Source organism: Triturus cristatus, chromosome 10, assembly GCF_964204655.1.
Source record: "Triturus cristatus chromosome 10, aTriCri1.1, whole genome shotgun sequence".
NCBI lineage: Eukaryota > Metazoa > Chordata > Amphibia > Caudata > Salamandridae > Triturus > Triturus cristatus.
The window spans coordinates 1,130,164,352-1,130,179,457 of NC_140593.1; the positions used below are offsets into that span (position 1 = coordinate 1,130,164,352).

Below are 15,106 nucleotides of genomic sequence, written 5' to 3' on the forward strand. Positions count from 1 at the left end.
TCACTCGTGGGGTCCACTTGCCTCAGCATCGCTGGGGACTCACGATGGCCTTGGAGAAGTCAGGAAATCCTCTTCCTGGGCTGCAGGGACTTCGGGCTCCGGCGGGAGTGGTGGAGTTTGCGACAGTAGTTTGTAGTTTTTGGTGCCTGCCAAGCAGGGGAGTCACTCCTTGACTCCAAGGGAGATTCTTCCGTCTTCCAGAGGTAGTGGAATGTCGAATGTCTGGAATTCTTATTCAGAGCGTCGTCCAGGGGTATCTAGTTTGCAAAGTCAAGGGTTCCCTAACTTATACTTGAAGGAAGGGAGGGACTAGCTCTATGACCCCACCGATGGGAGGGTCAGGGGAGTGGGTGGCTACACACACTTCCCTTTGTCCAGTTTCGTGCCAGAGCAGGGGCAGGTAGCCCCAGAGCCGGTTTGAACTGGTGTATGCACAGAGAAGCCTACTGCTCCCCCAGTGCAGGACTTCAAAGCACTCTAGGAGTGCACCCACCCAGCCCCAATACACTAAACCCTGTCTGGGAGGTGGTCACACCTCCCTGTGACAGGATACCTATTGTTGGGTTCCTCCACTGCGAGTTTCGGTCATCAGCAGGAGGGCAGCCCAGTGTCTGTGACTGGTGGCATCCATTTTGTGATGCCAGGGCTCTTCGGATTCTACCGCATTTCCACAGTAGGTACATGTCCATCCCTCTAGAAGGGTGAGATCATACACCCACACCAGTTACTGGTGTGGGGGTATGATTCCAAAGCATTTGACACCAAACATGACATGTTTCAATGCCGCCATTCCAAAGTTAGCATTTACTGCAAGGTTATAATGCACTTAAGAGTATATGGTTTGACCGCATTCACAAACAGCACCAGAGAATGGACTCTGAGAGCTGCAGAGGGGCCCTGCTCAGGCAAAGGCACCCCCTCACATGGAAACCAAGCACCCTGCCCTCAGGATTGATAGGGCCTGCCTTAGGGGTGACTGATAGGTTTAAATGTGTGTGCAGGGGAGATATAGGAAACCTATATCTCAGTGAGGAGTGCTAGCACCACCTCACCCAGGCTGCAGTAGCAGGCCTGTGGTGTCAGATTTAGTCTGCTTCCCAGGGGTGGCATAATACATGCTTCAGCCCCTTGTAGGTCTGTGAAGTACATATGCCTTGGTACCTAAGGTACCATATACTAGGGACTCATAAGGCACCACAGTATCCAATCGCTAGTGCACCTAATATGCACTCCATGTCGTTTAGAGAGAACAGAGAGACTGGGGCCCTAATTAGAAGGGTCCCAGCCAGACTATAGCCAGAAACCAGTGTAAACATCAGACAATAAGTGGGGGCAACATAAGAGGCAGATCCTACTCTCCTACACTGTTCTACAGCCACACACTTGGCGCTGTCCTTTTCAGTCTGTTTTCCCTTCCATTCAACATGAGTAGGCAGAATCTGCAATTTGGCACGTCCGCATGGTTAACTGACCGGCGTTCACCAGCCTATCTAACTGACAGGATTCATTCTCGGACCGAGACGTTTCCTGTAATTACGGTAAGCCTCTGGCACGAAGGTTCCATCGCTGCTCCCTGCGCGTTTAGCAATCCAATAACCCCTTCTTTCACGGGTGAGACCAGCAGCACAGACGTTTTTATTTCAGCATTTAACTGCAGCATCCGGTTAGAGGCGCGTGCACTACTGTAAACTGGCTATTTGACACCTTCACTGAACATGACAGCAACTATAGAGGCTGGTGCGCTACTGCAATCTGGCTATGTGACCCTTTCACTGAAGCGTGACACTGTTTTTTCATCGCCATGGGTCCTGAGTTTAGTTTCCCAGATTTCTAATGGGTGTTCCTGGGACACTTTACAGAGCGGCAAACCCCTTTGGGTTTCTTTCCGACAGAACCTACATTGGTTCTATGCCATGTTTCTTAAGGAAGTAGCAAGAAAATGTTTTTTCGCTATTTGGAGTTGGTGCAACCTACCGACTGTCTACTTAATTTTCTTCCCGGTCAGGATTGGACACGGAGCAATTTTGCCCGACTTAATGACTGCCTAAGAATTGTATTCCTTCCAGGCCCAGCAGATTAACCCTGATTGGCCCATCACTGATTCTTGCAATGATGAAAACCCCCTCCTAGTAAGTACATGAGAGAGGCCCAACCTTCTCTTTCTCACATAGGTGAATCCTCTCTGTATATTCTGCACCTGCTCATTATTTTTGCAGGTGATTGCTCTCCTTGACCACAGTTTTGAGGCCACGCGCCCTCCTGTCCCCCAAGCCCAACGATTGGGCCACTGATGGTAAACCTTTGGACCCAGGCTCTCGCCTGTAGTTTTACTCTTACTCCCTACATGGGAACTCCCAGGTTTTAAATTTTCTGTACTCCATCTCCAGGTAACCTGCCCCCACTCCCCCCCTACACTTCTGTCCTGAGGAAGACCCCGATGTAAGGGACACACTTACCTACCACTACCAGGGGTCGAAACATCGACATCTACCACAATAGCCAGTTTGATCAACAGCGATTCATCACTGTGAGTGTGTTCGGAATCATGGCTATCTAACATTTGTACCTAATGTGAATACCTTGGCTCTTGTTTGAGCCCCTCTTTGTTTTGTAAAACTATTGATTACGTGAATTGTACACTGTTTCACTCACTTCCTTATCCTCACGTCATTCACCATACCCTCACCCTTCCTTCCTGGGGCACTGCTTTCAATGTGTCAATATATGCAATGAACTACAGGCTGTTCAGTGTGATTAAATAACACTGCACATCAAGGATAATATGTTTTGTTTAATTTTTGTTTAACTCATGGTAACTTTGTGGTTCTTTTATACATCCATATACTGGGAACATTGTTCTAATGTAAAACTCGTAAAACGGCAAATGGACCGCCAGACTCGCAGTCCAATGGACCACCATAGTCATAATCAAGCCGTTAGTGATGGTAACAATTTTGGAGAACGGTCCAAATATCCAGTCTATAGCAGAGATCTGGTCTGTGAGTATGTGAAAAGGGAAGAGATGAGTCACACATGATAGAGTACATTTTGTTTAGCTAAGAATTTCTGGACATCTTCCAAAAGGGGTGTGCCATCACAGAGTTAATTTGGTTTCTCTCCTAGGTTCATACGTCCAGACTGTGCGAAGTCTAGCCCCAGGTGATATGGTAGTTTTTGGTCACCAATGGAAAAAAGGGGTGTCTGATTGAAATAGATACCTTTATTTCGCAGTTTTTATATAGCACAAACTTGACCCATTTTAGTTTGGCAGCGTATTCCTTGAAAGTCGTTGGGTATCTTTAAGCTCCAGACTAACATAGCCAAAGGTCCTGGTCAATTTTCTAGAGTGTGAATTAAAAATTGAGGTGTCAGTTTTTGCAATAATCCCTCAACACGTCACTGAATATTCACAGATTCTCTTTTCTCTATTCTAGAGTGAAAAAACAACCCGGAGTCGCACTGCGCAGAACTGGACCAGGATTTGCAGCATCAGAACCCAAATCAGCTCACTTTTACATAAACCTTATTTTTATTATTTGTGCATGTGTTGATTGTGCATATTTTTTTTAAAGATGCGATTGTCTTTGCTGTACCAAACTATCTAAAGGTTTGCTGTATTATATTTTTGTGAAATAGTGTAAATAAAACCTAACTCTTACAAACATCTCAAAGATAATTTTTAAAAGATTTTTATTACTTAGATTTTTATTTCTTGTATAAAAGACCCTGTCTCCACGCATAGTAACCCAATGTCTGCTGTGTTAATTGATAAGTACATTTGAATGAACTTGTTATTTTACTTTTGTAAGGTTACTTCACATGCTCTTACAATCCGGATATTAGGTCTGATCTGGCCAGGTAGAGAGGTCGATCAAGCGATCATGTTGAACTCCATATGGATCAATAATGTCCCAGTCAACTTTACCTCGCTCGCGTAGGTGCAATGCCAATACTAATGTAAACTCTACTCACTCCAACTGTAAATTCTATTGAGCACAGCAATGGGCATTAAAGAAAGGTAGATGGCACAATCATGGGCCCACAATGTGAAGAGGTTTTTTTCAGAGGCTACAGTTTATACTCCCTAGTAGCCATGTAGGTGCCACACAAATCAAGTTTCTGTGTCTTGATGTGAATGAAATCGCCTTTATGCTACTAAAATGAAAGTCCCTTTACATGTAAGCTAATATTTTCTTGTCATCATCATAAAAAATGTAGTAAGTTGACCAGGTCATCCATAAAAGAACACAATAAATATTGCATGATAACATACATATATCACTCCTGTACATAAGATACATGATTAAAAGTCAAATCTACGATAAAACAGATAGAGGCACCAATTTCAATAAAACAATAATCAGTCGGGTCTCGATCACTTGGAGGTCAAAGCGGCTCCTAAAAAGCTAACCACAGCAAATAAAACATGTTAATTAAAAAGCATCTGCAAATACACAAGAAGGGCCAGGTGTACTTGGAAACAATTCGGGGTTTTCAACAGTGGGACTAAATACTGCTTTCTGGACTTACTGAAATACTTTCAGAACAAGACAAAGTGCAGGGTGTCTTGGAGAGACCTACTGTCACAGCCGCAGGACAACCCGTATCCAGGTTGGGCCCGACCACTAGATGAAGCCAAAAGGTGGTGTAATTGGTTAAAGCGGAACCTGGCCAGGATGAACCTATCTTGCCTGTTGGGTACCTGGACAAGGCAGCTCAACGAACAATGCTTTACCCCTTTTAGATCACGGGGGATAATAGATGGGGGCTCGAGTACATATTCGCTCTCCCTAAGGAGCACAAAGCTGCTTTCATATAGGCTATCCAGGGAATTCTATGCGCAGCATCAAGGGACAAACAATCCAAGACAATCAGCCTGTTAAATTTAAAGTCCTCCCTGGTCCACACATTTATCCAGCAAATCAGAGGACTGAGGGCGACTGTGTCCGCTAAATAGTTAAATCCAAGTTTCTCATGAACTGAGAAAGCTGGGGTGCATTGTGTACTTGAACAAGTATACTGAGAAACTGTTTATCTACTGCCTGGATTATACTAGTCTTCATATACCCTCAGATCTCACTGCCGCAACGTGTCTGTGAGACACAGCATGATAGATCTTAAGCAGAACCCTTAGGGACCAGGGACCCTCTCTACATGCAAAACTAGCGACAGCCCCAATAGTTTTAACTAGCTCATCTTGCTTTCCCTTGGACAAAGGTTTCCACTTGTTCATAGCATCAAATAACGCCCCTAAATAAGGAAAGGTGGAGACTTTACCTAGGGTATGTTGGCCCACTTCAAAGGTCTTAGAACTGGAAGACCGAGGGCCCACTATCATAATAGATGATTTAGTACAGGGCCGGACTGGGAACCAAAACTGGCCCTGGCAAAGTGCTCGGCCGCCCCAACCCCCCCCCCCCCCCCTGACCCCCGGGGGTTGGGGATGCGGCCGTGCTCTTTGCCAGGGCCAGTTTTCGGCCAATTTGTTACAAGGACGATTTTGGCCCTGTAACAAAAGTGGCCCCCAGGGGCCCAAAACCGGCCCCCACCCTTGCGGCACACCGGGGGATTGCCCAGTGCCCGCTACGGCCAGTCCAGCCCTGATTTAGTAAAGTTCACAGCCAAAACCAAGCTACCCCAGAAGGCAACAAATTTGTCCAAGAGAATCTGCAGCCCTCTGGCCATACAGGCCATGAGGACCGCGTCATCAGCAAATGGCAATACCGGAAGCGGCCTCACACCTACTCTTGGGCAGTCTGTGTGAACCAAAAATAGGGCTTGCTCGAGCCCATTAACATATAAGGTGAACAAGAATGAAGCAAGAATGCAACCCTGCCGGACACCCCTGGTAGTCGGAAAAGACCAGGTGCAGGCACCAAGCGGGCCTCTATATTTTAATCAACCCCTAACTCAAGACGAAATTCCAATAATTTTGTACAGTTAACCCTGTTGAATGCAGACGTGAGGTCCATGAATGTCATGTGGAGCGATTCGGGCCGGGCTGTGGTATACTTATTAATAATTAGATGATGATACAGGCATTGGTCAGATGTGGACCTCCCTGGCCTGAAGCTGTATTGGACATCAGACAGGATGTCATTAGCATCCGGCTATGCCATCAGCCTGTAAAGTAAGACCCTCCCAATGACCTTCACTACAGCATGAATGAAATGAGGCGATAACAGACAGGGTTATCCTTGTCCCCCTTCTTGAACTCGGGCACAATCACCACCATCGACCAGCAGGGCATTACTCCTCTCCGCGCCGTGGCATTCAGGACCTGGGTCAAGCGTGGGCCCTATATCTCAGCATCAGCCCTGAACAGGTCTGGCAGGATCTCATCGGGGCCAAGAGACTTATTGCATGTTAATGTGCATATGCCCTTGGTTACTTCATGCAAGGTGAAGACCATCAGAACCCTCCCCATCTCCAGGTCTCGCCTTCCGGTGCCTCTCCAAAATTGTAGACCCCTTCAAAGTGATCTACCCACTGTTGCTCAGAGATATTGGTGCAGATTGCCGGGCCTGCCTCATTCACAAAACAGGGCCTGTTTACTACCCTTCAGAAAAGAGAACTATCACCACTCTGGCTCCCCTGAATTAGGTCCTCCCAGGCTAGTTCCCATAAGGCATGTTTGCGCTTTGCTAATGACTGCTTGTATACTACAAGGCTCCTGTCTCTTGGGACCTGCTTCAAAAGCATGCAGGACATCCTCCTTCAGGGCCACTGCATCCTGGCAGATAGAGATCTTTTGGGCGCTCCCAGAGAAAAGGGGAGCTTTAAAATACGTCAGGTCCACCTGGGCCCAGTTGAATCTCCTGCCTTGATCAGCAAAGGAAACCCCTCCCACCCGTGGACTAACAACATCCATAACCCCCTCTTTGTCCTTAGACAAAGGACAAAGAGTTATGATCACTAAATGAGCTATGAATTATATTAAAGTTAGAAATGTATAAAAATAGAGGCACAGAAAAAAAAAGAAAATCAATAATTAAAAGTCCCTTCCCTTTAAAGGTTGTAACAATAAGGGAATTAGGTGAGTTGACCAGTCTGTCCAAGGCAAACACAAGGTTGTAGGAATCTAAAATCACACCAAGGTCCAAGCCCTCCTTAGAATGGACAAAATGAAGCCCTTCTGACAACTTACACTTAGGTTTAGAAACATCAGGCACCAAAGTGTTTTCACATAAATGACAATTGCTGGCCACTGAAAGAGTAGTGGGTAAAGGGGATGAAGGGGGTGGGGCAATAGTCCGCAGTCAGCCACACATCTCAAGATTACTCAAAGGAGCAGAGCAAGTTGAGAGGTTCACACGCAGAGGTTTACCGGTTTGCTGGTCGAATACTGTCGTAGAAACCCTGCGTCTGCCACCCTTGGAGTCTATATGGGCAGCAAACCTTCTCAGGTTCATAGAAAAACCCCAATGGGTGAGCAGCAATGCCCTGCGGCTCAGGGAGCCCAGATGAGGAAGAGGCAGCCAAGACATGTGCCACAATCGACGAATTATTGAAGTTTCCCACCATGCAGTCCCCCGCCCACCGCTTGCTATCCACGCCCACCCTACAAACTCTACGGACCATAATGATTGACTCATAAATTCCCATGCCTACTTTACAATGCCATTGAAACCAATGCCCCACCTTGTTTTTTAATTCCTGGAAAGATTCAGGGTCAGGAATGGATTGCGAAGAGACATTCCCCAGAACCACAACATATGGGGTCACCTCTGGTGGCAAATTAAGCACATCCCCTTTGCTCACTGGGCGGCGGGAATATAAGGCCCTTGGGCTGCTCGCCCTGGTGGAAGCGCATTGGGTCTAGGGGCCTCCATGGCATCCTTAAGGCCACTCGGGCACCTGATTGTGCGTGCTACAGCATTAGATCCACCCTGGGTTGCACTGGTGCGGTCCACTGATACAGGGATCGCAGGAGTAACTGGCTCAGAAGATGAGATCTGCCCGGCTGCACGGCCCTCCCAGCATTAACACAATACAGGACTTCTGAGTCTCAAGACTCAATGTTATTTAACATGGACATGATTGGGTCAAGCTTATAGTTTAAGGCCGCCTTAAACTCATGGAGTAGGTCCTTATTAGGGAGGTCACCCCCTGAAAGGCAAGGTGGATTAAGATCGATCAGGGCATCCACATTGGCACAGGGGCTCCCCAAACCTACATCAGCTCCCGTGTCCTCTGCTTCCAGCTAGGACTGGTACGGCTGAGGGGCTTGATTCCTGAACCTCTGACCTCAGGGGACCTCTACTGTTCCCCCCCTGAACCTCTTTACTCACCCAAATTGCTCAGGTCACTTGCCCCTCTGCCCTCCTGGGGACCTCCAGCAGTGGGGCAGAGGAAAACTACCCCAAGGCAACGATAACCTTCTTTTTCCCAACTCAATTTCTTTTGACACCACCGACACTGCATGATTTAAAAATCTCTCAGAGGTGGCAGCTCGAGGAGCAGTGTGCGGCGAGGGTGCCTTAGCCACAGGGGGTTTTCTCTTCCCCATGTTAACACTGTTTAAAATACACAGCACTCCTCGTGTCAGGTACCCCAGAGGCTGATGGAACCCCTAGAGCCATAGAGACTCTGGGGCAAATTTACAAGCCCTTTGCGACACTTTTGCGCCGCCGTTGCGTCACTTTAATGACGCAGTGGCAGCGTAACAAATGCGGCCAATTTACAACATGATACATCTAGGGAGGTGCGTCACGTTGTAAAGCCCTGCATCACATTAAACCTGCGTCAGGTATAATGTATACAGTGTGGGTGTTCCCATGAAGGAAAGCCTCGTAAAAGTGATGCAGTGAAATCTACAAGATTTCACTGCGCCACTTCTAGGACGCCACTGCTTGAAACAGGCGTAAGGAGTGACGCAGTGTAGTGGGAATAGGCTCAAAATGCATTGCTGGAGTTGCGTCGTGCTTGCGACACGACTCCAGCAAAGCGTGACTTTTGCCCCAACAGATGCATCAGAATTTCTGACGCATCTGTCATCCTTGCGCCATGGTGCACCGTATTCTAAATACGGCGCAACCATGGTGGCGCAAGGGCTTCTCAGGGTGGCGCAGGGAAAGTGACGCATCTCTACAGATGCGTCACTTTCTTGTAAATCTGCCTCTCCTAGTTTAAAAACGAGTGCAAATTAAACGTTCCCCCCGCTACACAACCACCTGAGACTTGTGAAAAGTATCAAAAAGTCCGCCCCGTGTGAGCCCCGAAAAAGTCACAGCAAGGCACAGTCAAATGCTTAGTTTATACCAGGGACCTGCGTGTTTGCAGCCTCCGCCGGGCTCTCAGACCTGTCAGGAATCCAGCAGGGCGCTCAGCTTGCCTCAGAAACCCAAGGGGCTCCGTGATGATGCCAATTAGCTTATGTCCAGCCGGATTTAGAGACAAGCTGCTTTCCAATACGCCAGCGCCAAGCTTGAAAGAAATGCCAAAGGGGGTGGCCCCGCCCAGCCTCTTCCCGGCGCTCCCGGGCGCTGGACGGGTCCGCCCTTGGCCCGGGTTTTGCCGGGTGCAGCCAGCGCGTGCCCCGCGCAGCAGGATGGGGGATGCGCTCTATAGCGCCAACAATGCTCAGGTGCTGCTGATTGCAGGAGCCGCTTCAGGCCCAATGGACGCTGAGACCCATGGTACGTCAATGCCGCCACCACCAATAACATTTTCTTGTCATTGAAATGACGTCAAGACCTCACACATACACATCTTGTGATCTGCCTTATTGTAGGTTCGCTCCTTATTATGACAGCGATAACCGTCCAGGCATCATGCAAGAATATTGCCACAAACATGAATATGTTATCAGACACATCAGTATTACGCACACACGACAACCAAGAGCTAAACGGTAATGCTATACAAAAGTGTTCTGCGAAGACCAAAGGGCTACTTTGCAGAAAACTTCCAAGAAGACACCTTTTCATTCCCCCCAGGAGACCGCCAAGTGGGCGCCCCTGAATATCTGAAGTGAAAGCTCCTCGAAACTTCAGTACTTTGCTAAAAGTAAAAGCTAATGGATCAATTCTCTGATTCTAGACATTGCGGTCTTCTTTACTCTGTTTGTTGGCAACAGTATTTGGCCCTTTTTGGATGCAGTGTACATATGTTGGCCGTCACACCCTCCGTCTTTGGCCGTCCTACGCAAGTCTGATGCGCATGTGCGCCTGCCGCCTTTCTGAAAGGCGCAAGTGTCTGCAATTTCGCTCTTACATTTTACTTTATCACTTTTGGCTATTCACAAAATCAGTGTAAAGTTACTCTAAAGTGTAAACTTATGTTCCTACCCCATGAAAACGTTGGTCGAGACAAATCCACTACTGTAAGTTACTTCTGCCAAGAGACACAGTAGTAAGTCCAGCAACACACATGGCCAAACACAGATGCAGCAGAATCGACCCATAGGATATAATGCAGACAGGGGCTTAAAATCATCACGCCCCAGTTGTAATTCTGGCATCTCTGCTGCCTGCATGCCTGAGAACTGCAGCCATTTGCATGGCCAGCTCTTCCCAGGGCTCAGAAGACCTCAGATGAAGTCAGCAGCTGCAGGCTGTGATTTTAACTCACCGGGGGCTGCCTTCCCTCAGGCCCCTGGGCTCCTAGCTGCTACAGCTTGATCCTCCACTTCCAAAAGGGCAATCATCTGTCTGCGGGTTTGTAGATGCCTTTTAATGCTGCTTCGCAGCTAGTCCATTCCCTTCTCTTTTCCTTTTTCTGTCATGGCTTGTTCTTCCTTTCCGTTTTTCCTAATCCTTTGTGTTTCCTGTCGTGTGATGTTTCATGTGTTTTCCTTTTCCTTTTTTTTTTACCATATAAAGGCTTCGATCTGGTTGGAGGGTGTGTCACAACAAAGAAGTCTCCCTTTGCTTGCTTCCTCGCTCCCTCAGCTTTCACTATTGCCTTCCAGACTCCTAGTTTTCTTCAACCCTCCAAAGTCTTCATCCAGCAAGGAGGTTTTTTAAGCCTTTGGTGTAGTTTCTTGAGGGCTCTTGGCTACCACATATTCCATTATGCGGTGACATTGCATCATCCGGAAACAGTCAGTTGAATAGATGACACTTCCTCAGTAGGTTGACTCCAGTGTTTATTATGCGTCTCCTCTCTCCACCAATATATCCCTCTCTGTCACCTGCTTGACAGAGTGGAATCTCAACACCACCAACATTCAAAGGCAGGCTGCCTACCTAGCTGCAGGAATACACCAACAAGTGATGAAGGGAGGGGGAACTACAAAGTGGGAAAATACCAATATGTTTACATACTTAAATATGAGAACTCTTTGACATTATAACACAGTCACTCGTACATATGACCTGATTACGAGTAAGCATCCAACCCTGAACAATCCCATAGGAATAATGTTAAATTAAATTATTTAAAATAGTTAAAACTATAAATAAATATACGTTAATGTTATAAAAATGTATACAAAGAAACCATATTTATTATACAATTATTAAATATTTTAACAACCTTTTTCAATTTAGAAATTAATGTAACATTACATTTTAATAAAACTTAAATTACTTTGAATTAATTATATACATGAATTTTAATAATTATTAGTGCAAAATAGCATTTATTTTGTTACTTTAGGTCTGAATTTATTTTTTACCATAAACTTCAGCAACATAAGTGGTATTTATTTCATATATTAACATCAATTAATGATTTCATTCAAAAATAAGTTAATGGTGTTCAGCATTTTATCTTTTGTTCTACATTTAAAATAAATATCAAAAATTTATTTGTCACAGTATTTTACATAAAAATATTTTTACTAACTTTTTTAAGTTTAAGAAACTTTTTAGTTTTCACTTTATCTTACCATACAGAGAAATCCACCCCGACTGCAGTCTGCCTAAGCTGTGTTTTCCAGCTGTCTCCCTCATGTACTTCTCCCCCTCCATGTTCCTACCCATTACCTTCCCACCCACCCTCTGTAGTCTGTGCTTACCCAGCCGTTTCATCACCCTCCGTTGCCCATGTGCTTCTCATAGCCGCTCGCTCACATCCTCTACCGTCCATGTGTTGGGCTTACCAAGCCTCTACCTACAACCCTCCATTTTTGGTGTGCCCGTTCCACCCGCCCTCTGCTGTCCATGTACTTGAAGAGGGGGCTTTCTTGCCCAAAGAGAGTTCTGGCTCCAACTTCGAGACTAAAGACTTCAACAGGTTGGAAGTATAGCTCCCCCACCACCTTGGCACCGCTCAGAACTTCTACCCCACAAGGGACATTTAGCCACTCAGGACCCACAGAAGCAGGCTTCTGGGCTGCCACTGCCTTAGGGCCATGGTCCCTTTAGAGTCAACTTTAGACGCCATGCCCAGCTTCGGCTCTGCGCCGACCCAACTGTCGGATCCGAAACCATCGGCCTCAAAGCACAAGTCTGCACCGGCACCAAAACACTTGGCTCCAACCGGAAGACCAGCCCACAAACCAGTCGAATCGGTCCACCAGAAATTACAAGAGCAGCTCCATCCTCAACAAAAGCAGATTGTCATCCACCCTCAATCAGGCTGCATACTAACACAGCCTCTGATGCCAGAGCCTCGGTCTTCCAAGAGACAGCTCAGTTTTGAAGAAGCTCTGGAGCCCCCTCCACTTCCAAAGAAGTGAAAAAAGCAAAATAAAGCCACCAGTCTTCTGCTGGACACCGGACTGCCTCAGCCCACTGACACTACATCCAGACCCCCACCATCACCTTCACCTCCACATTCTTCATCTTGCCCACTACCCTGCACTCCACAGGGGTCACCACATTCTGACATGAGGGGACACGCTGGGGGGAACACTTATGACGTAACCTCACAAGGGCACCCTTGGTGCTTATATGATGTAGATCTTCCTGTGGAACTGATCCCAACCTCTACCCTGCCCAACCTTCTCCGCCAGATGAAACCTCCTCTTACCATGAGGTTCTAGTTTGGGCTTCTGATTATCACAATGTGGAGATGCATAAAGGGCCAATCGATGAGGACTTCCTCTTTGAGACTTTTTTTTTCATCAGATCGCTCCATGCAGTATCTGCCTATGGTGGAGAGGATAGTCAAGCCAGTCCCTTATCTTTTCAAGGAGCCGGTCAAAGCCCGAACCATTATCCCACAGGTTGATAAAAAATACAAATCATCCCCTAGAGACCCTGTCTATATTGGAAGCCAACTCTCACCAGATTCCATAGTGGTTCAAACCACTTGTTAGTTGGCAAATGCTCAAAGCACCAGCGATGCTCCCCTGCCGGACAAGGAGAGTAAAAGTAAAACTGGTGCATCACCAATTCCATTGGTTTCCTCTCTAGATATGACCACGCCCACTAGGACGAAATGGAGGTGCTCCAGTACCTCCCAGAGGGGCACCGTTAAAGAGGGTGTGATTTAGTCACAGAAGGCAAACTGATCTTTAACACAACCATCAGGTGTGCCCTGGATGCTTCTGACACTGCCGCTCGAGTGATTAACTCAAGCCTCGTCCTCTGGAGGCACACCAGGCTCCATGTCTCTGGCTTCAAGCCGGACATTCAACAGCATCTCCTCAACCTGCCCTTCGATGGGGAACGTCTCTTTGGGCCTCAGGTTGATGAGATGCAGGAAAAATTAAAAAAGATACAGAAACAGCAAAGGTCATGGATGCCTTACAGACGCCTTCCTCACGGGGCTCCTTTCATCGCTCCGTATATCGCGGAGACTTCACGACTACCTCCCCTGAAGCCTCTGCATCTTTCCAGCAACAGCCTGCCCTAACAACTTCGCCAGGGGCTACTTCAGGGGTGCCTATCATGGAAAAAGCACCAAAGGCCAAAGTAGCTCCCCCAAAAGAGCCTGCCCAGCCAAGAAATGACTTGCCAGTCCTTCACCCCGATCACACAACACCAGTCGGGGGGGGGGGGGGGCTACAGACGTTCTTTCCCACTTGGCAACACTTCACCTCAGGCCAGTGTGTTTTAGACATCATCCAGACCTCCACACTGCTCAACATACCACCCCGCAGGCATGTCCTCTCCCCAGAACCCCAACATCTACTTCAGGAAGAGGTCCACGTGCTCCTTCTCAATGGGAGCATAGAGCCTGTGCCACAACACCCACAGGGCTCTTGGAGTAGACCCACTACTTCTTCATTCTCAAAAAGGACGGATCCCTCAGGCCCATTTTGGAGCTCTGACCCTTAAACAAGGACATCCTATCAGAACACTTTCACATGGTCACCCTTCTAGATGTCATACGTCTGCTGTGGCAAAGCAACTTCATGCCAGTACTTGACCTCAAAGCTGTCTACTCCCACATTCCGATTCATCTGGAGCATCGGCGCTACCTCCAGTTTGTGGTAAGTGGTCACCATCACTAGTTAAAAGTGTTGCCCTTCAGAGTCACCACCGCACCCCGAATTTTTACTAAATGCTTTGCAGTAGCGGCAGCGCACTTGCGAAGATGGGACATCCTTGTATTCCCCAATCTGAACGATTGGCTGATAAAAAGCGCAACGTAACTATAGTGCTGTGCACACACTCAGGCCACAATAGACTTACTTCACTAATTGGGCTTCACCATCAATGCTGTAAAGACCTATCTCCAGCCCCATCAAATGTAAACTTATCTGGGAGCCATCCTCAATGCAGAGGTCAGCAAGATGTATACCAGTTCCACAAGACTCCAGTCTTTCCAAACTTTGCTACCTCTTTTAGCCAAATCCACAGGTCACAGTAAAGACAGGCATGAACCTGCTAGCGATGATGGCCTCCTGCATCGCCATAGTACCCCAGGCAATATTGCACAACTGCCCACTGCAGGAATGCCTAACACCTCAGTGGTCTCAAAAGGTGGATCATTATGAAGATCTAGTGTTGAACAGCCCCCACATCTATTTCTCTCTGCTGTGGTCGAACACCAACAACTTGCTGCAGGAGCTGCCTTTTCTCGACCAAGTTCTGCAGATCACCGTCACAACGGATGCATCCCTGAGTGGGTGGGGGGCGCACTTATATCCAGGACCAGTGGGGTCCAACTCACAAACATCTCCACACCAACTATCTGGAGCCGCTAGCTGCCTATCGAGCCCTCAAGGCTTTCCATCCCCACATAGTGGGCAAGGTAGTCATAGTACGGA

General features: G+C 47.4%; 1 protein-coding gene across 1 annotated transcript in view; it reads left to right on the forward strand.

The window, feature by feature from the left end:
• The window catches only part of LOC146796722 (astacin-like metalloendopeptidase), a 123,547-nt gene extending 119,874 nt beyond the window's left edge, over positions 1–3,673 (forward strand). Inside the window, exon 12 of the mRNA XM_085630231.1 lies at positions 3,435–3,673. Coding sequence (XP_085486357.1) covers positions 3,435–3,439 — 5 coding nt within the window. The 3' untranslated portion in view covers positions 3,440–3,673. The remainder of the gene's footprint in view (positions 1–3,434) is intronic.
• The last annotated feature ends 11,433 nt before the right edge of the window (positions 3,674–15,106 follow it).